Source organism: Lissotriton helveticus, chromosome 3_1, assembly GCF_964261635.1.
Source record: "Lissotriton helveticus chromosome 3_1, aLisHel1.1, whole genome shotgun sequence".
In the NCBI taxonomy this organism is placed as follows: Eukaryota; Metazoa; Chordata; class Amphibia; order Caudata; family Salamandridae; genus Lissotriton; species Lissotriton helveticus.
In genome coordinates, this window is record NC_136061.1 from 2,070,243,413 (window position 1) to 2,070,269,350 (window position 25,938).

At 50.1% G+C, this 25,938-nt stretch overlaps 1 protein-coding gene across 1 annotated transcript in view; it reads right to left on the reverse strand.

The window, feature by feature from the left end:
- Positions 1-25,938, reverse strand: part of TICRR (TOPBP1 interacting checkpoint and replication regulator) — a 581,214-nt gene that overhangs the window by 43,365 nt on the left and 511,911 nt on the right. The window contains exon 18 of the mRNA XM_078683197.1: positions 9,796-9,918. Coding sequence (XP_078539323.1) covers positions 9,796-9,918 — 123 coding nt within the window. The remainder of the gene's footprint in view (positions 1-9,795; positions 9,919-25,938) is intronic.

The following is a 25,938-nucleotide window of genomic DNA, read 5'->3' on the forward strand; positions in this document are numbered from 1 at the left end:
CGGCTCCAGTCGGACTCGGACCACAGTGTCCCGATACAAGAGGTCCACCATCTGCAGAAAGTGTACGTCCAGCTCGCATTTCTCTAGCACCGACGACAGGTAGCCCCACTCAAGGCAGTCAAAGGCCTTTTCCAGGTCCAATATTAGACATCCCGCTCTAGGCCAGGCCTTCGTCGCTTCCGCTGCTACCCTAAAATATCTCCTGAGATTCAGGGACGTGGATCTCGCCGGGACGAACCCATTCTGGTCCGGGTGGACTAAGTGCGAGACCGCCGGCACCAACCTCTCTGCGAGGATCTTGGCGAATATCTTGTAGTTGGTGTTAAGCATCGCCAATGGGCGATAGGAACCCAAGGCCATAGGGTCTCTGTCAGGTTTAGGCAGAGACACTAGAAATGCTTTCCGCATTGATGGTGGGAACTGACCCGCATCAATCACTGCCACGTACATCTGAAGAAGCTGGGGCGCCAGGATTTCCCTGTTTGCTTTATAGTATTCGGCTAGCAAGGCCATCGGGCCCTGGCGTTTTCCCAGTCGCTAGCGCCTGGATCGCCTCTCCCACTTCCTCTAGCGTAAGCGGGGCATTAAGTACTGCTTTTTGGCTCTCAGTAACTGTGGGCAGCGCAATCGACTCCAGGAACTCAGCCAGTATATGCTCATGACCAGTGCCTCGTGCCCTATAAAGTTCACGGTAGGGAACAGTCAGCGCTCTATGTATCTCGTGCTGTGTATATACCACTGTCCCTTCCCCTGTGCGAATGGCACCGATCGGGTTACTGCGTTCCGTCCTCTGCACCAGCCAGGCCAGTAGGCGGCCGGCTCTATCTGCTTTGGCATGCGTCTTAGCCGTATGCGCTGCGTAGTTGTGGCATCGCAGCCTTTCGATAAGTACCGCGTGTTCCCCGCGAAGGTTCCCAAGCCTGGTCGAGTGCCTGCCAGTCCCCTCTCCCTCCCTCTCGTAGCGCTGGAGCGCAGTCTCTATTCGGGTCAAAGAAGCGGACACCAAGGTGCGGATGTTCCAAGTGGCACCCCGCGAATAGTCGCTTTATGGGCATCCGATTCCACCGTGGGGTTGCTTGCAGTCTCTGCATTCTCCTCAAAATAGGCTAGAATCGCTGTGCCCAGCGAGGATCTAAACTCAGCGTCCTCCAGTGCGGCTGGATGCAGCCGCCACGTGGGGACCAGGGGTCGGTCCGCCTCCCAGCTAAGCTGGAACCATAAGGATTTGTGGTCTGAGTGTGTTCTGCCTAGGTATTCGGATCGGGCCATGAGCGGGAGAAGGGACTGGGAGCCCACTATACGGTCTAAGCGGACATGAAGGTCATGAACTGGCGAGTAATAGGAGTATTTTTTGTCTGTAGGGTGCTGCGCGCGCCATAGATCGTGTAGTCCCCAGTGTAATAACCAGTCCCGTAGGGCCTGCGCCGTCGATGTTGCTGCCGCCGCACGCAGTGGTGGGAAGGAACGGTCCAAGTGCGTGTCAAGAACTATGTTGAAGTCCCCGTCCAGCAGCCAAGGAAGGCCCATGTACTGTTGAAGGATGAGATTCATATTGGCTAGGAAAGTGGGTTGATCCATGTTGGCGGCATAGATGGATCCCAGCAGTACCTCCTGTCCATTTAACCTCCCCTTCGCAAGGGAGTACCTCCCCTCCGGGTCCACCTGGATGCCTGCGCATAAAAAAGGGACGCCTGCCCTCACCCAAATTAAGGTGCCGCGCTCATGTGCTGAGTATGTGGTACCATAGACCAGCCCTCTCCAGCGTTTACGGAGCCTCTCCAGTTCTACTCGGGACATATGTGTCTCCTGTAGGAGCGCGATCCCCACCTTATGGCTCTGCATGTAGGCAAAAACAGAGAATCTGCGCGACGGGGTGTGCATGCCGCGGATGATCCAGGTCATAATGTTAGTGCTTGCCATACTCGGGATTGTAATACAGCCGCTTGGGGGGTCGGAGGGGGTGCCATGTAGGTTCAAGGGACGGACTCTCGGGGGGAAGCTTTGAGCGCCGCTTCTGAAACTTAGGAACCCAAATTAACAGTGTAACAAAGTGGGCGAGTTCCCAACGGGGCATACGTCCAAACTAGGTAATGGATCTACCGCCTAGTGTGTCGTGTCCGCAACTCAAGTGGTGTGCGGTGAAGCGCGCAGCCAATAGTTAAATCAGGGTGTCTCCTTTCCCGGGGCCTCTAGATTTCTGAGAGGTGTTCAGGGAGTATCAATCAGTGGATCGCGCGGAGCTGGCGCGAGCCGCCCCCCCCCCCCCCCCCCCAAGGCCAACCCGCGCGCCAGCCTCTAAACAACTTCTAATCTAAAACTTGGGGGCGCGTCTGCATTGTGTTAGTGGTGCCTAGGTCCAAGTCTGAATTAGCTATTGCAGCCAGTAACTAATTGTGGCAACATGCTACAGCAGGCACGCAAAGGATAGAGCTAACATTGTGCTGAACACAGTAATCACATCAGTGCATCACAGATCTGTTTCCAGTCACATTATGAAGTCGGCTGTTTGGGGCGTCACCACCGGCAGGACCGTGTCATCTGACACCACGGCGGAGGAGGAGGAAGAAGAGCCACTCGCGTCCAGTTCACTCTGTGGCCCACAGTCCGGGCAGCTGATGAAATTTACCACTCCCAGCGGCGCAACCGCCTCAAGTGCTTCCTGCCTCTCTTCTCCGGGCTGGGTGCGGCCTGACCCAGGCCCCCGTCCCGCCGGGGTCCCCTCCTTCTCCTCCATCTCCTGGAACGCTGCTCTTGCCACCCGCTCTCTTCCGGGCCCGTAGGTCTCGTCCCCGACCACTGCCCCGTCTCCTTCAGCCAGTCCCAGACCTCCGATGGAGCCTCAAAGAAGCGTGTGCCTTCCTTGGCGACCACTCGTAAACGGGAGGGGAACCGCAATGAGTAAGGCAGCTCCAGTTCCCGTAGTTGGTTCTTCACTGCCAGGTACGAGCCCCGTCTCCTCTGCACTGTTGCTGTGTAGTCTGGAAAAAACATCACGTGGCTGTTGCCTACTTTGAGGTCACCCATCTTCCTTGTTTCACGGAGCACCATATCCCGGTCTCGGTGGTTGAAGTCAGTGCGCGGACACTGACCCGGTCGGTAGAAGTGACCACAGCTCCACGTAACGCTCAGGGTCCTTCCCTTCTTCTCCCTCCGGCAGGCTGACCACCCGGATGTTGTTGCGCCGAGAGCACCCTTCCGCGTCCTCCGCTCGGTCCTCCAGCACGTGAACTGTCGACCAAATCTTGTAGTGCTGAGGCATGACTGTGTACTACAGGCTGCAGTTCTTGGACCGACTGGCGCTGCGCGGCAACTAACTCCTATAACTTACGGTTGTCCGCATGTAGCAGCGTGAAGTCAGATGTGACTTTGTCAATCCTTGCTTCCAGAGAAGTCTTGGTTTGTGCTAAGGTGGCTCCAATGCGCTCCACCGCCGCCAGAACCGTGTCCATTTTGCCCGCCAGAGTGGCTGTTGGCTCCATGTCTTCTCATCTTTGTTCCTGCGCGAGGCCTGGAATGCTTGACCCCTGCTGCTTCCGCTGGGATTTATCCCGGAGCCTGCCCATTACGAGCGGCTGTGCTGTGGGTATTAAAGCACCTCCCCTGGCGTCCAGCGTCGGGTGTATGAGACCCTTCCGTTTGGTCAGGCAACTTTGCAGGTGATTGAAGTAGGAACCAAGTGGGCTGGTTCCCGCGTCACCCAGCTAAGGGCAAGGGGGGGCGAAGGTCAGTGGGAGAGGGCAACTGCAGCAGGAGGCATCCGTTGCCCGGGGCCAGCCGACTCCTTAGTTGTGCACCCGTCTCTGGTCGAGGAGGGCGTGCGGAGGTTTGATCAGCAGCCGGGGCTCCAACACCGCTACGCCACCATGTTGAATGCCCCCACGAAGGATACCAGGTTGTGAGTATCTACGCGTATGCAGGGCGGCAGTCGGGTGACCTTCCGCTCACTGGCGGCACTGTTGGTAGGTGGGGTATCTCGGTGGGCTGCGACAGGGATCAATGCCAGACTATCCGGCAGCGCACATCAGATTGTCCCAGGGGCCGCCATGTAAGGGCCAGGCAAGGCGTAGATTGCGGGGGGAGGGCAGTCATGCGAGAGGAATCACCCACCTGCAGGGCTGCTCGTAGGTAGGTCACTGCAGCAGTCAGCAAGACCTGTCGGGCCCAGACATGTTTAGAGCCACTGCGTCAGACTCTGCGCAATCTCCGGTGCGGCCTCAGGCGGGTCGGGGTATCGGCGCCATTTTGTGTTTGTGCTGAACGAGCGGGCGCCGCGAGGAATCCAGGCCGCAGGCAACAACAGCGCAGACTGAGCGCCCCCCGCCACCCAGCCAAGGCAGCCCGAGCAGGTAGGCAAGCCCCTGACGTGGCGAGGGCAAAATTCCAGCAAGGCCCCTGTGCTGGGTTGAAGCCACGCAGGCCACCACTTTCTGCGGGTTTGCCGGCCACCCCCGCCGACTCGTCTCACCGCGCCGTCTGTGCGCCTCTAGTCCCAAAAGTCACTTGTGGGCGTGTATGATCCCGCCAATGGGCCGCCAGCCGCCACCGTAGCCCCCTGGGGGGCGCTCCGCTTAGGCCTCCGCTGATCCTCCAGGCGCGGCCGCGGGGCCCTGCCCGTTGTCTCCCTGGGCACCCCCGGGCACTCGCCACGCGCCGCCCGTCTCAGCGTCACTCACCCCCACGCTGTGATTTCTCTCGTCCGGAATCCGACTCACTGGAGCTCTGGACAAGGTTGTCCCCAACGCTCGGAACGAGCTCCGTTATGTCGCCAGGGGCGCCGAGGCCACCGATGCCTTTCGTGCCTCCGGCCGGCCTTGCAGCGGCACCACAGCCCCGGTCTCAGTTAACTACCGCTGCTGCCGGGATTCAGGCCGCTCCGCGTCCCAGCAACCACATTGCGCTTTTACACACCAGCTCCGCGCAGTCTGGCTTGCGAGAAAACACCTGCACAGGATAACTTTAGGACATTAAGTGCCCCGTGGACGGAGCTCTACAAAGTTGCGTCCGCCATGTTGGGCTGCTGGCCACGCCCCCCTTCCTTCAACTTTTGACCTTCTGGATAGAGACGACAATGATCTTGCAGGGGAGGAAGATGCATTCTGGGGCATCCCAGGCTTGGAATTACCACTGATCATAAGATGGATAGAAACAGATATGCAACTTAAAGCTTTTTGTTTAGAAACCGGTGTCAGGGCCGCTAAAGGAAGAACTATTTCCGACAAAGGGCCAATATCTATAATAATGGATATCATGCAAGCTGAATAGACTATCTCTTAATCGTTCTGAAATGTGGTCTGCACTCATCGACATGGTTATAATAGAGAGAGTCGTGAGTGACCACAATCCATTGAGCTCCACAATAGAAAAATCCTGAAATCCAGCGAGGTGATCACTCCATCAAACTTGACATCCACCAGAGGTTTGTAAATCTCTAATGATATGATGCGTCCCAAATGGTCCAAGGAAGTAGAAAAGCCAGATATATTGTCCACCATAAGTAGAGACGTTGATCTTGCGATAGTGGAAATAAAATCGCACTTGCCAAATACAGCGGCATCTGTCGCCATGACAAATGTCAATAATAAATTATTCAATAAAATAAGTATCCACTTTTTTAGACCTCCTAATGTTTAGGACAACCCCATTAAGATACAGCATCTTTGGTTCAACAAAGAATGGCAAGAGCGTGTATGCTCCCAGCAGAGGCTATAAGATAAAAAAAAATCTAGTAGTATCTGGAAAGTGAGGAAACTGTACAAGACAGCTCAAGATAGTGCTAAAAAGGATTGGGATGAAAATAGATGGCAGGATCTTTAATTTGTATGTTCAAGGAACAACCTCCAATATTTTTGGCAATTATTAAAATGGGGAAGGAGGTTGGGCGATCCCAGCCACCGTAAAACCATCTCATCCCTGACGCATGGGTCGAACATTTTGCAAGACAATATGCCAATGAAGACGAACAACAAAGTAAGCCCCTTGTCATACTGCCGCACATAGTCGAACTGACCTTTAAACTAACAGATGTAAGAACTGCCGTAAACTTAATTGCAAGGAGAAACCCTCCGTCCCTGATAGCATTCTGGCTGATGTATTTCTGCATGATAAGGACTAGTGGGCTAGATACATAACACTTTTGGCAAATGCTATAGCCCGTGGTGCCCCTATCCCCAATTCCTGTAGGGGCATCTATAAAAAGGATATGTCCTTGCCAGGAAACTATAGGCCTATTAGCCAAATAGATTCAATCCAAAAGGTGGTGGCTCGCCTAGTCCTGGCAAAGAATGATGAGTGGATCATTACTAATGATATCTTAACCCCTCTTCTGGTGGGTTTCAGAGTACATCTGCACAATTGATCAAGCATTTCACCTTTTCTTAATATATTGGCCGACTGTCATGATAGGAAAGGGCAGTAAGTACGCCACCTTTGTAGACCTTAAGTCAGCCTTCGGATTAGTCTCACTTAAAAAGCTGTGATTAGTGCTTCAGGATCTGGGAATGCCCACGGATAAACTGTCTTTAATTGTCAGGCTTCATGAGGACAATTTTGCACAAGTCCGATGGGGCACACAGGGCAAGGGCACCTATCGCTTTCCAGTGGAAAAGGGGGTACGCCAAAGGTGTCATGGCTCCGACACTATTCTTCCTATTTATAGATGGAGTCTCTCAATTTTAGCTATGTTCCCATCAGATGCTCCGGTCTTAGCAGGTACAAAGATTCAGATCCTAATGTTTGCAGATGACATGCTCATAATCTCAAAAACCCTGAGTGGCTTGCAGCGCGCGCACTCCTGGTTTGAAGATTTCTGCAGCATACGAGGGTTAGAAATTAATACAACCAAACCAAAATTCATGGTTTTTAAACAGCATAGATCATTTAGGGGTACAATTAATCTATCTAGAAAGGGAGCTGTTAGAACAGGTAGATGCATTTACTAATCTAGGAATCATACTAGAAAAACAAATGTGTTGGAGGACTCAAAAAGAAACCATGGCATCGAAGCACCACCAGTTAGCGGGTGCACTAACCAAAGAATTTAAAACATCATTGACAAAGCCGATCAGCCCGGTATTGCAGATCTACCACACAAAAGTGGTGAGTTCGGTCCGAAATGGGTCGGAACTATGGGGTTTTGAGAAACTGACACCGCTTGGTACAGTAGAGTACAGGTTTTTCTTTGAATAATCACTAATCTACCACAAAGCACTTCTCCTACACCTATGCTTAACGATCTACGATGAAAATCGCTGGAAGACTCAGAATACTTCGCCCCATTTTATATTGGCATAGAATATGGTCTACTCCTGAGCTGGCCAACTATGCAGACGCTCTTAGGGATGCCATTGAGGCAGACCGTTAATTTAAATTTGTCTGGCTTCGCGACATCAAAGGTGTTCTGCTTAACATGGGAATCTATGGGGAATCCCGAACGGCACTCAGTTTCCTACTAAAAAAAAAATGCTACTGGGAAATGGTTGGGTGCAACAACATTAGAACAAGTGAGAGCACATCACTGACAGGGAGGTTTTTAGAATTCAAACCTTGCCCACAGTATGAGCTCTACTGGGACGCAATATCAAAGCCCTTTGACAGGAGATTATAATTTCAATTCCAAGCGGGCTCACTTCCATTAAAATCTTTAACATCCAAAAGGTCTTCTACTGACTATAATAAATGCCCCAACTGGTTTGACCAAATTAAAACGTATTCCCATGTGCTATTGGTCTTCCCGGCCCACATTAGAAATGGCTCAAACAGACGTGTAAGAATTTAGGTATCAGAGATAACAGTGTTGCCTTGAGAATACTGTGTTCACAACCTTCTCTACAATTTGTAATTCCCGTTGCTCAGTTTTTTAGCTGGATGTGGATTATAAAATCAAAATCGTTGTGTTCCTTAATGATACATAGAGAGAATGATACTGTATTACTAATGGATTCATCTTGTTTGATGGAGCTAATAGGATCTTGCCCTTTTTAACTATGGAGAGTTGATGCTCCACTCTCATGTGTATGACTGTATATGTTTTTTAGTATACATATTTATATCCTATATATTATATATTTCATTGCTTTTATGACACCTTTTGTCGGAATAAAGCTGATTTGATGATGATATACAACATGTAAAGCCAAATCTAAAAAGAACACATAGTAAATCTGACATCCTATTGCAAACTGTATTAGCCAATCACTTATTTACTTTAAAAAAAAATTATATCAAAATTTGAAAAAGGGTCACTCTTTCCAGAAACGAGAAGAAAATACACAGTAATCTATTGCTAAAGAAAGAGTGGGAGAAAAGGACAAGTTAGCCCAGAGTGTGTAGCTCAAGACCCTGGAAACGACAGTCCATTTAAGAAAGGGCACTCCACCAGCAACTCATAATGCCATTCCAGTGACAGTTCAGCCAGTTCAATTTTCAGGATCCTGGAGAATAGACCACTACATTTGTGTCCATTTTTTCCTTTTGGAAACTTTTCCAAACCCTTAATAACAAATCTTTTTTTGGGGAGAAGATTTTTTTTTCTATAGTGCTCTCTTTTTCTCAGAAACCAAAATCTCAGAGTCATGATGTCTATATTTTCTTCCAAATTCCCATTGTCTAGAGTCCTGTTTCTTCTATCAGATGATTATCAGGACACAGTTGAAGAACCACAATCACCTATTTCACCTACAGAACAATGGGTGTTAAACTGCACTGACTGTATTTTATTAAAATACCTTACCACTTGGTAGCAGCCTAACCTAATACCAGCAAACCCACAATCGAAAAGCAAATAATGTGCACCAGATTTTCGCTCCTGAATTTAGTACGTAGAGAATTACATTGTGCGTAGAAGAGAAGTACTTTTTATATGTAAAAGCACTAGTCCGACATTGATCTATTGACTATTACCAGTTCCACTGAGTTCTGAGTGCCGAACCCAAACTATCTCCTTGAGAAAAACGTTGTAACTGCTTGTCTTCCTTTGATACTCTGATTATGAAGGGCTGAAGAGGTGAAGTTGGTGCTCAGTTTTGATGTCTAGAGAACAGTAAACCTCAGGACTCGAGCAGGAAAGGGCTCTTATTTTTACAGTTAAAAACCAGTAACCCATGACTGTCATTAAACCCCAGAAAAGTTCCCAAAAGAGCCATAAATAATATAAAATGTCCTCATACTTATCATAGATATGGTGCACGTTCAATTTAGCTTATGCGTTCATGCAACAATCTCATTACATTTAGAGGCACATTTCAGAACAAACTCTGGCTACTTAAAAGTCTTGCAATGCTCTGGCTACTTAAAAGTCTTGCAATGACATGCCTTGTTCAAAGAACTTCATTGCGTCAGTTTTAAACACCAAATTCATTGCTCATTGGTTTCTCAAATGGGAAGAATCAAGAGAACATAATGCACTATTAAGCCTAAATGAACAGGCAACTTCATAGCAATATGAATATGACCCAACTGAATAATGGAAAAATTACCTTAGCTATAAAAAAATAATCTGATATTAATTGCCACTGACAAAATGGTGAACCAGGGCCAGTGAATAGAGAGGCCAAGAATATACTCCAGGCACAATAGCTACAGCTGAAACTGAAAATGAAATAATGTTCTCAAGTGACTTCAACATAATTAAAAGAATGGTTCTTGAAGTCTGTCCTCAAGCAAGGCAGCAATGTAAGATGCGTGGTATCTCAAAGAGGAATCTTGCAGAAACATTAATTACCAGAAGTCACAACAAAATAATTCAGTAGGCGGACACATGCCTGAGTTATACATCAATTTTAGAAATACAATAATTACCTTGCAGACCTTTCCGTTTGGATGAAGGTGTTTTTCCTTGAAAAAGTAGGGGAGAATGAGTGAGTGCCATTAAACCACTAGCCGATAAGGAACTCCGTATTATTTTGTTAGGTGGTGTCAAACCTGGAGCATGGAAAAAACAGAATGATAGAGATTATGCTTACAATGTAGAATCCTACGTTACAATTTAAAAACAAAAAATGCAGATGGTTAATTTGTGCACAAGGAATTCTAGTTGAAAATCCTATTAATGTACAGCTTCACATGTCAACCGGTAAACAGAGTGACACAATCAAATTAGAAGGCTAGTACCTACCTACATGTAGAACGTACTGCCAGAAACATTCTTTTGATTGAGGCAAACAGATTCTCACAAATGAACTTCTTTAGTATTAGCTCTTCAGCAAAAACAGGTACACTACGACCTCCTGAAGATCAGCAACCAAAACTACAAAGAAGTTACATTTTTGACAACTCTTAGGCCCAAACGTGTGCACTCAGAGTCTCACTCATATTAAGTTTAGTTTTTTTTTAATGAAGTCACTGAGCTGCAGATGTTACTCAACTTGCCGGCGTGCAGATAATCTTCCCGTAGATTTCTCACCTTGTGAATACTGATGTGCCATTCCTGCTAGTTTTTCGGCCTTTCCTGCTTGTTTTTCTGCCCTCTTCTGCTTTGCCTGTCTTGCTCGTTTTTATGCCCCCTGTTTTGCCCTTCCTGCTCGATTTTCTGTCCTTTGATTTCTCTTTCCTGCTTGTTTCCTGCCCTCTTCTGCTCGGTTTTGCCTTTTCTGCTTGTTTTTGTGCCCTTTATTTTGTCTCTTTTGTACTGGGGAGGCGGGCGGCGCGGCTCCCCTCCCCGTAATCCATTTCCCAGGGCCAGGCCAAAATGTATGGAGGGAAATAGAGCTGTGCGGCCCCCTTCCCCGTGTGGATTTAGGCGCCGGTCGCCCCATCTCCTGAGGCACAGCCATGTGTCCCTGGGTGCCCTGGTCCTACCCAGGGCAACCAGTGTGAAGGAAGGGGACCGTGTGGGAGCCTCAAGTCAAGGCTAAACATGCATCACACTGTGTGTGAGAGCAATTGTGTTTCATCTCTTTCCCTGTGCACATATCTGCGGGCAGGAAAGGAGATGAAACCTCCACTACGAGCAAGCGGGAGCACTTTAACAGCTCCAGCTTGCAGAGAACATGTTTGATTTTGCTTGGTGGGAGCTCTCAGCTCCCGCCAAGCAAACTGCTATGTCCAAGGAGGGGAGAGTTCAAGGGGCACTCTGGGACAATCAGGAGCCAGCCCTAGGGGGTGGAGCTCCCCTAGGGCATTAATGTCTCCAAGAGGAAGGACACGTGGTCCCCGCCTTGTTTTTACTGGTACCTTCCCAGGGCTGTATATTGCCCAGAAAGTGGGCTGCGTGGCCTTCTCTCTCTCACATATATTTTTTATAGCTGGCAGAGGAGAGGTGGTGGTCCTCGGGGGCAGGGGTGTGTGGCCCAGCTAATAGAGCAAAGCCCGCTACCTTCTATAAATAAACCCCTGGGTAGGTGTTGGCCACCGGTGCTCAAAGAGCCTCAGGGGGAGGGCATTGTGTGTCTCCCTCTTTTTTTTTCTTTAAAGCCCGCATGCCTCCAGGATCTGGCCCACCCAGGGGCTATAATGTAAACAAGCGCAAGAGACCATGTTTTTTTTTTAATTTCTTGCCGGCAATTCGTGAATCCATTGCGATTTTGAGGCAAAATTGTTTTTTTTAATGTACTTTTTTGCCCTGGCAGTGTCCCTCTGAGATCCCAGGACCAGAGCTAAGGGTCAGAGTATTCTTACCCCGCCCTCTTTTCGTTTGTTGGGGGGGTAGGGGGAGGGATTAGGCTAACATTTCCTGATTGAAGTGTTGGCAGCCAATCAGATATCAGCACAAGGACAGTTGGATCCTCTGAGAAGCAGAGCCTCTAGATTTCTAAATTCGTTTTTCATTAATTATCTCTAAAAGTACCACATTGATTTACACCAAATAACCAAAAGCGTGATCTACAGAACAAAATCAACCTTTCTCCTAAATTTGGTGTAATTCCATCAAACGATTTGGTCTGTAGTTATGTTAAAAATGTCTATGGGAATTAACATGGGAAATGCACATTTTTTGACCCCCACCCACCCCGCTTCTCGGCCCCTGCTTTATGGATCACCCCAAAACTATCCATGCACAAACAGAATCACTGAGCCAATGACGCAAAAGATTTATGCAAGTCAAAAAACGTCGACCTACTGGCGAGCGCTAGTAGGTATATATGTGTATATTACCTACTATCGGTCGCCAGTAGGTAGTTATAGTTAGGACCTAGTTTCCATAGGAAATCTGCAACATTCTATTTGGAATAACTTTGGCGCCAGTTGACGAATCTTCGCGAAATTATCTAAGAAGATGGGGCGCTCTGCTCCGCTCCTTCCCTGAAAGTTTCGGGGTGATTCGTGAAGCGGGGGCCGAGAAAAAGGTGGGGTCCCAAAACGTGTTTACCCCACGCAATTTTCCTTAGCGACTTTAAGTGAGGCTACAGCCCGAACTGCTGAACGGAATTACACCAAATTTGGCAAAAAGGTAGAGTTTGGTTCGCAGTTTACGCTTTTTCTTAAATTGTGTAAATCCGTTCGGTTGTTCCTGAGAAAATCAAAAGTAAAATCATAGATATATCTATGGACGAAGTACGGGACACGTATGGTACGCGTACCCTCCCGAGCACGAGCTTTATGCGAATTGGCTGTCAACACTCCAAACCAGGAAGTGTTGGCAGCCATCTTGTGCCTCGGTAGAACCGAGGCAAAAGAAAACTGAAAAAGAAACGCGAAAAACAAGAAAAGGGGGCAGGGTAGAAACACCCTGACCCCCTAGGCCTGCTCAGGGGGTCCCACAATGACCCCACAAAAATTGTATTGAAGAAAAAAAATCGCAGGATGATCCCCCCCCAAAAAACGAAACGTGGCTACCGCGCTTTAAGGTTAATTAGCCCCCCGGGGGGGGGGGGGGGGCGTGGGGGGAGGAGTCAAATCCCGGGGGCTTTATACAAAGTGGCCCGGGAGGGAGGCCATGCGGCCCCCCTCCCCAAATAATTAAAAAACTTTTTTCTTTTTTTTTTTAAAAAGGAGGCAGGCCGGCCCCGGGGGATGGGGCCTTAAGTGGCCTGAGGAGGGAGGCTATGCAGCCCCCCGCATTACATTTTTTTTTTTTTTTTAAATGTGGCTATGCTCCGGGGGATGGGGTCCCTGGGGCCTGGATTAGTCACGGGAGGAGGGCCACGCAGCCCCCTTCCCGTTAAAGAAATAAAAAAAATATATATATTTGGGGGTCAGGCCCTGAGAGATGGGGTCCCCAGGGCCCAAAAAAAAAAAAGAAAAAGAATGGGGGCTACACAGCCCCTCTTCTTAATAAAAAAAAAAACCCTCCCCCTACAAACCCCCCCACCCCCCAACCAGTGTGCCATATCAGTAAAGCAATCGCCAAGGTGCCCACAGTTCGTTTAGCGCGCCGCTTCATGAAGTCACGGAGGGTCCTGTGGGGTCTCCGTAAGGCGTAGTACACGAAGATATCTAGGACATGTGATTTCGTTGAATTCAGTTGAGAGGAGGGACAGTAATGGTAGCCAGACCTTTCAGAACGTGTCCGCGGACTGTGCGAGTGTAGCCTGAATGCGTTCCATACCCAGTGTAAACCAGATTTTATGCAGCCATCCCGTGTGAGTGGGTCTGGTGGGCGATCCCCAGAGTGAAAAAATGTGTTGTGATGCAGCTTGCATGGCGATCCCCATTTGACGTCCTCGGGCTGATTTCAGGGGAAAGGTAAGTGCATTGGGAAGGCCTAGAATAGTGTAAGCTGGAAATCTCGGGATTTGAATGTACTGTATGTCATCTAAGACCGCTTTCCAATAGTCCCTAACTTCTCGACATTCCCAGAGGAGATGAGTCATGGTGCCCTGCTCCCCGCAGCCCCCCCCCCCAGCAAAGCGCGCTGCGAGTTGGATTCCCTTTGTTGAGCCGAACGGGGGTAAGGTGCCAGTAAAGGGCCAGTTTCAGCGCTGCCTCCCTGCCTGCGGTGTGGGAAGCCCTATAATATATGTAGCTGCATTCCCGGTCTGTCAGGGTCCTCTCTAACTCTGCCTCCCAGCGCTTCTGTCCCGCCCCCCGACCTGGTGCAATTGGGGGTGTGAGCATCTTGTAGAGTTCCGAGATGAGGTGTTTGTCCGATTCCTTCGTCACTAGCCACTTCTCAAAATCAGTCATACGTCTGCCAACCAGGGGAGCGTAATCCGGGTGCGTAAGCCAGTGCCGGAGTTCAAAGTATTGGAAAAGGTGGCGTCCCACACAATACCAGATGAGTCACAAACTCTATTCCAACTTAGGAATTCAGTAACCCAATTGTTCATATGGTCAATATATTTATCATCGCAGAGTAGATCTCTATTGAATGATCAAGCCTGCACTGACCCCTCACCCCCAATATACGCTATTTCAATAACCAACGGCTTGTGGTCGGACATGGTCCATGGATATTTCTTGATTTGAATTCCCTGAACCAACCTAAGGGATACAAAAATAAACCCAAGAGAGCGTGTTTCCTTTTGGGGTTGGCTGGCAGGGGGGCATTGCTAAATAAGTGTATCCATGATCGGGTGCCTTGATTTTATGACAGACATCCACTAGCCTGGACCACTATTAAGATGGTAAAGCACCATAAAGACTCGAAGCTTCCAACCAGAAAAAGCATGGTCAGCCAAATCAAATAAACCCTGCTCTCTGCCACGATGAGATTCAGATCGCCACACCTTATGATTGCAGTAGGCCATATAGCCAGTTTGTTATTTAAACAAGTAAAATAGTGCAGGGTCATCTGAATTTGATCAATAAACATAGGAAATTGGCCTTCTGGGATGAACCATCTGCTGTACTTGCAGAGGAGTATCATTTAAACCTACAAATATTACTGCAGGCTAGAATTAAAACCCCTTGAGTATTTGTGCTTTGTGTCGTACATGCACCTAACATGAAACCAAAAGATTCAAGCAGTTTTTTCTTCAATCCCTCTATGTATGTTTCTTGCATACAAAGGATATCTGCCCGAAGAGCTTCAAGGTCTTCAGCGATATTTTGTCTTGTGACTGTTATTCAGGCTGCAAATATTAACAGAGGCAAGAAATAGCTTAGCTGTACAAGGCATATACATAATCTGGGTAATATAGCTGCTGATGCAAAATCCCTTTACCCTTCTTTACAACCAGCCTCATTGGTAACCAACTGGTATACCATCCAGATTTGTCTATGTTTCCTTTCTCCTCTTGTGTTAGGAACCCCACCACCGCAGTTTTAACCCCTGCACCCCCTAAAGCTCCCATTCAAATCGGACTACTCAAATGACACGTTCTGGGGTATTGTTGTCGATACAAGTATTATCCTAGCCTTTTTGGGTTGAATTGTTGTTCCTGTTGTATTTTCTATAGGTGTCATGGGGAGGCACATTGTACTCCGTACTCTTGGAAGCTAGTTTTTAGCCAGTGAGTAACAGATCTTAATGCAATGGACTATCCACCTTTATAAAGTTCTTTTCAGCTCTGCCTTACCTCTCTTCCCCGAGAACACAACAAACAACTGCTTGTCCACCAATGGTCTTTGGTGTGACCGATTTAAAAGGCATGGCAAAGAACCTTAAGAGAGTGATGTATTACCCAACTTGAAAAAAAATTGCAACTTTCGACAAGAAGGCCTTCCTGGTCCTCAGCATCAGTTTGTCTGGGGAAAAAGGTAGTGTAGGGCAGGTAGAAAGATAGAGCCCAGAGCTCATTCATGGAACAATCTGTGGTGACCACGAAGAGGAAGACAGTCTTGAGTCAGAACATGTAGTGAACAGCTGTTCATCAGCTCAAAGGGAGTACCCATGAGAAAGTTAAGACCAAGTTAAGGTCTGGGAAGGAACATGTATGTCAAACCTTTAATAAAACTTAACACAGTAGGTGATTTAAACAAGGTGGTTGGAGATCCAATAGGTTTTCTTGATGCTCAGTCCACTGAGAGTTCATATCCCACTGCACAGTCCGCATATGCCCCATGGCGAATTGGACAAGCAGGATGCATGAGTCCAGTTAGCCAAGAAGCCTCAGAGCTGCTCTAACCAAGATCCTGGACAGAGTCTGAAACACAGATCAAAGGCTGAATATTCTGGTCTTGTGACGGAGAAAAGACCCTGAACTATACTGTGTCCAGGTCGGCTTCAATGAAAGAAAGCCTCTGGAGGAGTCCAGTGCTACTCTGGATCATTGAACGAGAACCTCAATGAAGTCAGGAGATTTGCCATATTCAGCAGTTTGCATTCAACAGTCAGTCTGCAAGGTAGGGGGAAAACTGCTATTTCCAACCTTCTAAAGTGGACGGCCATCAGTTTTGTGTACAGCAGAGGGGCATTGATGAAGACCGGAAGAAAGCATAGCAAACTGAAAATGCTTCTGGCCAAATTTAGACCACTGTGAACGTAGAACTGCAGGACGGATACATGAAAGTATGCTTACTTCAGGTCTAAGGCCACCATCTAGTCTTCCAGATGCAGAGCAGACAGAAATTGGGCCAGTTTAGTAGGAAGGTATTCAGAGGGCAAGGATCTAAAATAGAACGAAAGTCTCCTTCCCATTTTCTGAGTCTGGTACCCTATTGAGGGCTCCTTTGGAGAGCAGAACTTGCAGCTCTTGCAACAAGATTGATAGATGGTCCTCTGAAAGGCACTCAGAGGTGATCAGAATATGCAACAGGTCGACAAGGAATAGAAAGGTATAGCCACGTTAAATAATCTGAAAGACCCTGCTGTCAGACTTGATAATTTGCCACCCTTGGAAAAATGTTTGATTTTTCCTTTCACAGGTTGAACAGACAGGCTACAGCAAGGCTTGCCCCAGGTGTCCATCCATGTATCAGTAAGGGCTTTTCTGATTTTGCCTTTCACAGGGTGCATCGCTAAGTGTAAACTAAAGCGGCTTTTAGGCTGATGCTGCAGGGATAAGGAACTGGGAAGATCACGGTCATAGAAAACCTGTACATTGTCTACCAGATCCCTGTGCCTGGTCACAAAAGGGCTAAAAGGACTGCAGCAGGGGCCCTCGTATTATCCGAAGGCCAAAATCCTGGAGTAGCCTTGGAAGTGCTATGACTGATAAACAAACTGGTTATTATGAGATAAAAGGCTAAAAAAACACTCCGCAGCCTGCTTTTCTTGAAGCACTGCAGTGCAGAATCAACTGTTTGGCCAAATAGGCAAGACTCGTCAAAAGGCAGATCCATAAGCTAGAGAGTTTGTGGATGAGTGGTGATGGAGCACCAAGCTAGAGAAGACTGCATGCCCCCAATCTGCAGTGTCCAGACCAGCCCGAATCATATATTTGGCTACATCCTGACCATAATGAATAGCCTGAGACAGGGAGGTCTAAACTCTTCTGGGACCATGCCGGAAACATCTTGCTGACCCGTGCTTATATCGTTCTAGTAGGCAGCTTGTGTTTGCCGATCTTAAAGATGGTTGAAGAAAACATTTTTTTCCTGAATGTTTTAATTTGCTTTGACTTCCTGTTAGGGAAGGGGGTCAGGAGGTTATAGGAAAAGAATTGAGATTCACCTTGCTGGTGGAAGCCTGGACCCACAGACTCTCCAGAGTACTGTCTTGAGTCAAAATGTCAGGGCCATTTGGCGCCAGTCTGCACCTGTTCAGAGGTAGGGTAGAGCAAGGCTTGGATCAGTCCTTCCATGTATCGGTTAGGGCTTTGCTGAATGGCGTAAGGGCTTAGAGGAAGCCTCATCAGGCTATAAAACTTCAGTAAGAACATTAGTGTTGACCTCCACAGAATGAAGCTGTAGATCCACAACCTCGCCAGCAGTAATTTCTGCTGTCATCCACTAGAGGGAGTACATCTAACCAGCGTCAGAACAGAGCAGTTGGTGTACAAACTGAAGGAGACCTCATGGTAGGGTCATTGTTTTGAATCTGCCTGAATAGGAACGGGCTGCATTGGAATAAAGCACAAGTTACTACTTGTGTAACGATATATCTGTAAGAGACATTAGTTAGTGATAGATTCCTTACCTTAGAATATCCCCAGGCATCAGAGGATGGGTGGGTCGGTAAGGAATCTATCACTAACTAATGTCTCTTACAGATATATCGTTAAACAAGTAGTAACTTGTGCATCTGAAAGAGACACGTTAGTGATAGATTCCTTGCCTTAGAATAGATACCCCAGCAATACCAACCCCGGTGGTGGGTCTGCGAACCAATAATCACACCAGAAAGTCCTGAAGGACGAACGGCCAAAGAAGCCATCCCTCCGGACTTGGCTGTCCAGGCAATAGTGTCTTGCAAACGTGTGCAGCGTAGCCCACGTAGCAGCCTGGCAAATGTCCTGCAAGGGCACTCCTCGGCCCAAGGCAGTTGTAGTCGCTGTGGCCCGAGTGGAATGAGCCCTCAGCCCAGCAGGGGGTTCCTTCTTAGCCAGGGAGTAACACGCCTGGATACACAAGATGATCCACCGCGAGATGGTCCGCTTGTGCACCGCTTTACCCTTCTTAGCGCCCACGTAACCAACAAAGAGTTGGTCATCCACACTGAACTGGCGTGTGCGGTCCAAATAGAACGAGAGCGCACGTTTTGGGTCCAGACGGTGGAGCCTCTCTTCCTCTCTTGAGGGATGCGGAGGCGGAAAGAAGGTGGGCAAGGTGATGGACTGCCCGATGTGGAAGGCCGTGACAACCTTGGGCAGGAAAGAGGGCCATGTCCGCAACACAACCTTGTCCGGATGGACTGAAAGGAAAGGAGGTTTACAGGATTGAGCCTGGAGCTTACTCACTCTCCTGGCAGAGGTGATGGCAACCAGGAAAGCAGTCTTCAGAGTAAGAAGGCGGAGAGGACAGTTGTGGAGTGGCTCAAAGGGAGCACACATCAGAAACGTAAGAACAAGGTTCAAGTCCCACTGAGGCATCACAAACGGAACAGGAGGGAACATGTGTGTGATGCCCTTCAGAAAACGAGTTACAATAGGGGACTTGAACAAAGAAGGTTGATCAGGCAGCCTCAGAAAGGCTGAAAGGGCAGAAAGGTAGCCCTTGATAGTGCCCAGAGCAGAGCCCTGCTGGGCAAGAGAAAGAAGGAAGAGAAGAACCTCAGAAAGAGTGGCAGCAAGAGGATCCACAGCCTTGCTGTGCACCATGCCACAAATTTGTTCCACCTGCAGGCGTATACCGACTTTGTGGAGGGATGCCTGGCTGCCAGAATGACATTACAGACTTCAGGTGGCAAGTCAAATGGCCTCAACTGTCGCCGCTCAATCTCCAAGCATGGAGGTGGAGACTGGACAGGTTCGGGTGGAGGAGCGTCCCCTGCTGCTGCAACAGAAGGTCCTCCTGAAGAGGCAGACGAACCGGGGGATCGACTGACATACTGAGTAGCTCTAGATACCAGTACCTTCGTTCCCAGTCCGGAGCCACAAGGATGACTTGGGCCCGGTCGCGCTTGATCTTCTTCAGCTTCTGGGCAGAAGTGGTATAGGCGGAAAGGCGTACAATAGACCGCAACTCCACTCACGACGAAAAGCGTCTCTGAGCTAGTGCCGCCTTGGAAACTCCAACGCGCAGAACTGATGACATTGCACGTTCTCTTCGTTGGCGAATAGATCTAACCAAGGCTCTCCCCACTGCTGAAAGAGGCCTTGCGCCACGTCCAAGTTGATCCATCATGCACCGACGGCTGAGTTCGTCCGCCCTGGCGTTCAGAGAACCTGCCAGGTGTTGAACCACCAGGGTCACGCCCTGATGTTCCAGCCACTGCCAGAGGCGCAGAGCCTCCTGGCAAACGGTTCACGACCCCACCCCGCCCTGTTTGTTGCAGTACTACATGGCGGTGGTGTTGTCCGTGAACACCTGCACTACACTCCCCCGAACAGAGGCGAGGAATGCCTTCAGTGCTAGACGAATCGCCCGCAGCTCCAAAAGGTTGATATGGAGCCGGGACTCCGCCGGAGACCAGAGGCCTCTCATCTCCGCCTCTCCCATGTGGCCTCCCCAGCCCTGGAGGGACGCGTCCGTCACAACGACGTGCTCCGGTTGGGGAAGGGAGAGGGATCTGCCGCTGACCCAATCGCGGTCCGTGAGCCACCAGGGCAGCTGTCTCGCAGTGCCCTCCGAGATCAGGACATGGTTGGATAGGTTGCCCTGATGCTGGGCCCACTGAAACTTCAGGTTCCACTGCAGAGCCTGCATCCGCCACCGGGCGTGATGCACCAGAAGGATGCAGGAGGCCATCAGCCCCAGAAGCCGCAGCGTCAACCTGACCGATACCCGGGACAAAGGCTGAAAGAGTGGAATTAGAGCCTGAATGTCCCGAACCCGCTGTTCGGGAGGATAAACCCGAAACTGCGCAGAGTCGAGAACCGCTCAGATGAAGAGGAGCTTCTGAGAGGGGCACAGGTGTGACTTCGGCACATTGATGGAAAACCCCAGCAGGTGCAGGAGGTCTGCCGTCGTCTGGAGGTGGCAGACGACTGTCTGGGGCGACCCCCCCTTCAAAAATCAATCATCGAGGTAGGGGAAGACTGAAACCCCTAACCTGCACAGATGAACTTCGTCCACCGCCATCACCTTCGTGAACACCAGTGGGGCGCTGGTAAGGCCGAAGGGAAACACGATAAACTGAAAGTGCTCGTGGCCTACCGTGAACCGCAGGTAACGCCGGTGGGCCTGCAGGACGGGGATGTGGAAATAAGTGTCCTGCAAGTCCAACGCTACATCCAGTCTCCTGGGTCCAGGGCAGCTAAGACCTGAGCCAGTGTCAGCATTTTGAACGGAGGAAGCCGTTGACGTTCCGTAGCTCCAAGATAGGGCGTAGGCCCCCTTTGCCCTTCTTGGGTACCAGAAAGTAGTGGGAGTAGCAACCACACCCTACTTCTGGCCCAGGAACGCGCTCGATGGCCCCCTTGGCCAAGAGGGCCGTAACTTCCTCCTGCAGAAGTCGCAAATGATCCCCCGACACGCGGTGGTATTGCGGTGGCATGGCTGGAGGGGTCGCCTCGAAGGGGAGGGAGTAGCCCCTTCGGACGATTTGCAGCACCCACCTGTCCGAAGTGACAGTGCGCCAGTGGAGGTGGTGATAGCGAACCCTGCCCCCCACTGGCGTCACATGGGCCTGAAAGCACGGACTAGGAGGGTTTTGAGGAGGATGCTGCGGGGAAGGTTTGGACTGACCTCGCCGTTGTCCCCGACCGCCTCCCCGGCGGTTTCCACGGCCGCCACCGCATTGGATGTTAGTCTGCGGTGCGTGGCTGGCAGCACGTGTGGGGGCGCCCCTTCCTTGGCCACGAAAGGAGCGAAAGGCACCCGTTTGCTGGCGCGGGCCGAGAGGCCCAAGGACTTGGCCGTAGCCCTGGAGTCTTTAAAGCGCTCAAGCGCATGGTCTGCCTTGTCGCCAAAAAGGCGACGGCCATCAAACGGCATGTCCATGAGTGTATTCTGGACATTGGCCGAAAAGTTGGCGGACCTCAACCAGGCGTGGCGACGAATCGCCACCGTCGTTGCCATCACTCTGCCCAGTGAGTCGGTGGTATCCAGCCCACACCGGATAGAATACCGTGCCGCATCTCTGCCTTCCACAAGGGCCTGGCCGAGTTTAGCCCGTACCTCCAACGGGCATTCTGGCAGCACATCCGCGACCGCATCCCACAGAGAGTGGGTGTAGCGGCCCAAGAGGCATGCGGTGTTGGAAGACCGCAGTCCCAGACTCAGGGAGGAGAATACCTTTTTGCCATATTGCTCATACCTCTTGGATTCCCTGTCAGGCGGAGCTGACGGGAATGCGGATTGGAAATTGGAGGTCTGGATCACCAGGCTCTCAGGGGTGGGGTGGGTGGACAGGAAACAAGGGTCGCTCGAGCCGGGCGGTGGCGTCTGGCCACGTTCCTATCTACAGGCGAACCTGTAGCGGGCCTGGACCAAGTGCCCAAAAGAAGGTCGGTCAAGGCCTCATTAAACGGCAGCAGAGGTTCAGCCGAGCTTGACTGCGGTTTAAGGACCTCAGTGAAGAGGTTAGTCCTCACGGCCGCCACGGGGAGTTCAAGGCCCAAGGTCTTGGCCGCCCGCATCAGCACCACACTGTAGGTTGCCCCCTCCTCCGTAGCCACGGTAGGAGGTGAGACAAAACCAGTGTCGGGCGAGGTGTCCAGACCACTGACATCCCCAAGTCCACCTGTCCAATCCTCCTGGGACTGACACTCCCGTGTCAGAGGGTCCTCAGACCCCTCCCAATTCTCCTCATCACCCATCTCCTGGTACTCAGGGGTGTCAAATGATGGGGCCGGTTCATTGAAGTAGAACTCTCCAAACGGCGCTGTGCGCCGCTCCGGCGCCGGAACCGGATCGAGGGCGGCGCCACCCGAAGACGGCGCCTGAGGTGACGCCTGAGGGACCGGCACCGGTGAGGTCGTTAGGTCAACCGGCGAAGACCCGGATCCAGCGGGGCCCTGCGGCGCCAAGCCCGAAGCCGCCGGCGGCGTCGGGGCCAAAGCACCCGACGGCGTCTGGGCCGAAGCCCCCGACCCGCTAGGGCCCCTAGACGGGTCCGCTAGGCCCGAAGGCGCCGCGGAGCCCTTCGGAGGAGTGAGAGACCTCATGGCCATGAGGAAACGTTCGATCTCCTCCGGCCTCGCGCGTGGCCCAGGGACCGGAGGGTATGAGGCTGGACACCACGCCCGCGACTCCGACGGAGCCGCGTGGGCGGTGTCACCCGAACCCCCGGCCGCGTCGCGCGAACGTCAGGGGGGGGGGCGGGGGGGAGAGTCGGAAGAGCGATGACGTCTCTTCGACTTCTTGTGATTACCTGACGACTTCGACCCTGAGGAGGGATGTCGACTCCCGGAGCTATGGCGCCTCCGCTCCCGCGACCGGTCCCTCGACCTCCGTCCGGACCGGGACCTTTCACGGCGCGGGCCGACTGCCGGAGCTCGAGTCGCTTGCGGGACCGCTCCCGCTTAGCTTTCGATGTTAGGGCCCGGCAGTCGGAGCAGGTCTTGTCGTCATGATCGACGCCGAAACAGTGGAGACACCGACGGTGAGGGTCCGTGACCGACATCAGTCGGTCGCAATCCTCACAAGGCTTAAAACCTGGCATCCCTACCGGCACCGTTCGGAGTCGAAGACTCGAAAGAATTATCAAAAAGGATTAAAAAAGTTTTATTCAAAAAATGACTAAGGTACCACTTTTTCCGGATCTGCGCTGCTGGCGCGGAAAAAAGAACTGACGTCAGCACGCGGAGGCGGCGTCTAAGTACTCCGACGACGTCATCACGGCGCCCATGACGGACGCGGAGCCGCAGACGACGCCTACCGACGCGCAAGGGTACTGCTACGCAAAAAAAATTCCGGATCCAGTCTGACGCCTGGGGATATTCTAAGGTAAGGAATCTATCACTAACGTGTCTCTTTCAGATGCTACGAAGCTACTTCAGTCAGGCTGAGACAACTTCGTTAAGATGTTCCCTCACGACAAGACTAGCAGTGACATAAAAGGCACCTGCGCAGTTGTGGAGCTGGGGTCAAGACCGAAATGCATACGAGAGGCACAGATTGTGCAAAGGATGGATCTGGCAGTGGAAACCCAACTGGAAGGCCCTGCGGATTTTTATGTCTCCAAAGGTGCACATGTGGGAACCGGAAGAGTGCCAAATATGCATAACATGGACTCCCTAAAGGCCTCTATCTGCTGTGGTGTCGCTGATGACCTGGGAAACTCAGGGTGCATCTGGATCAACTGAACATTTGGCTTCTCAATCAGGAGATACACCGTGTGGCACCTTTATACCTTTGAGACTTCTCTCAAGATAGAGTGATGAGATGTGACAAATCCAGTTTGGACTCTTGAGTTTCCACTTCAATCTGGACTTCGAGTTACTAGATAAAATGCACCACTGAGGACATGTCACAGGAACGCCTTGAGAGAAGAAGCAAGCCTGCACCTTCGACTTAGGACAGGAGCATGACTTGCGTGGGTTTGTCTGACTTCCGTGACTTACAGCTTGACTTCACGTTCCTGAATCGCCTTTGGGTTCATGAGGGCACATGCACACTCGAAGATCGCCTAGCTGATCACAAAGGTAGCCTTGGCTGGAGAGAGACAAGATACCAAAGATTTTGCCCTGCCAACATGAAGGATGCAGTAGTGACCAGAAGGAACTTTTTCCAGTGGGTTGGGAAAAATAACAGTCCCCCTTTATTTTTAATCTCTGCCGGACTGGAGCAAGATGGTGAGGCAGGCTCAATGAGGGTGGCGGCAAACTTGGTGGGCAAGACAACCAGGTTTCTCACTCTTGAAGCTTTCTGCGGTGTTAAAAACGTCTGCAGGACTTTGTGGTCAAGGTATTGTGCTCTGGGCATCCCTGTCTGGCTACTGATTCCACCTTGCTCTACTAGTGCATTCTGGGAGGAGTTGAGGAGGGTGCAGATGAATCTCCAGCCAAAGCCACAAAAAACAGTAAGCTCTACGGTGTTCTGGTCTGCACCTTTGACCAGTTATCTATGACTTTTGACACTTGTCCAGGTAAGGTATAACATGAAGTTTTTCTTTATTTCTTTATAATATTTAAAGGTTGTTCTTGGTTTACAGCTTCATGGATGGTCAGATGATATTTGCAATTAAGTATTTCTGATATTTTTGGTGTTGGGTGCTGGTTGGACACAGAACAAAGACAATGATGTAGGCTGTTGAATGAAATGCTGATTGTATCAATTGCGGGCCTTGCACCTTGCATCAATGTGGAAGAGCATGGCAAGGGAGCAGAGTGTAGCCTGTGAGCCCAGGGTTCCATGAGGGAAATCATGTAGAGTAGTAGGGATAGCGTTTGCAGCTACTTGTAGCTGGTTAACTGCCAGCCGATGCACACAGCGCAAAGGCGGTTGGAATAGGAACAGATGCGGTTTATGCTCCAGTGTTTCTTCCTCTCCTTCCTTTCCATCCGCGGCCTTTTGCCTTATTAGTCTTCCGCTCCACCCGATGGCTCTCTGCCTACATTGCGCTTCATGAGGCTGGGAGCTAGATGCAGCCAAAGGGGAAAAAAGTATCAAGCACCAAGGAAGTACCAGGAAAGAAGCTGACGGCCCAAGGCAGCAATAACTAGCAGCAGCTATCCGCAGGATCCAGCCAGTATGCCAGCTTGGAGTTCTTGACTACCAAAGCAACTGCAGCCTGAGGCCACACCACATTCAAAAAGTCCACTACTGTTAGTGCAAAAGTACCATATATACTGCTACATATTCTCTCAGTTTCCACGCCTCCTGCCATATTCGAAAAAGCAGGCCCAACATGCTGGGACAATGAGGAATAACATACAAAATACTAAGCTAAGAGTATTAACCACTTCAATGCCTGACAAAATCAACCCAGAGAGTAACTGCAACCTCAAGGAGACCATAGAAAGTGCCTTAAGGAAATCCTTTGAGCGATCTGGCAAGAGGCCCCACACCTAAGGCCATGAGTCAAAGCTTTTTCTCAAGGCGGGAACCGGTCATTTGAAACTCCACTATGCCCTCACTTCCTCCACATATGTCTCCTCTTTCTCTGTTCTTGACCAGGAGAAAGAACTGTCTGAGAAGCCGAGTTGTAAGATGCTTCTAAAGGTATTAGCCATAAACAATCAATATGTGTACAACAACAATCTGCACCCACAGTGTCTTAGACACCACTAAAGAGAATTGCCGAGTACTCTGCAAGCAGGCCGCCTGTTGATAAACCTATCTTGATCCAATGGACAAATCAGTTTGGAAATTACTCCCCCAGTATACAGGGCCCAATGATAAACTTTACAGAGAACCAAAGTGAGCCAGGGCCCCCAGAAGTAAACCAATTTATGTTGACATAGTAGCTCTACACTGTTTCAACATACATGCTATTGAGGAAGCAGTAAAGAAATCGCTTGAACACAACACGTTTTTAAGTGAGATAAGAAATTGTTTTGCGATCGTCACAAATCAAGCAGAGGTCCCAGAAGTTATTAATTCTATACTGACAGATTGCAAACGGTATCTTATTTGTGGAGAATGTGGAACAGAAAATTTGGAGACTAGTGCTTCCTGCATGATCATGCCACCCAA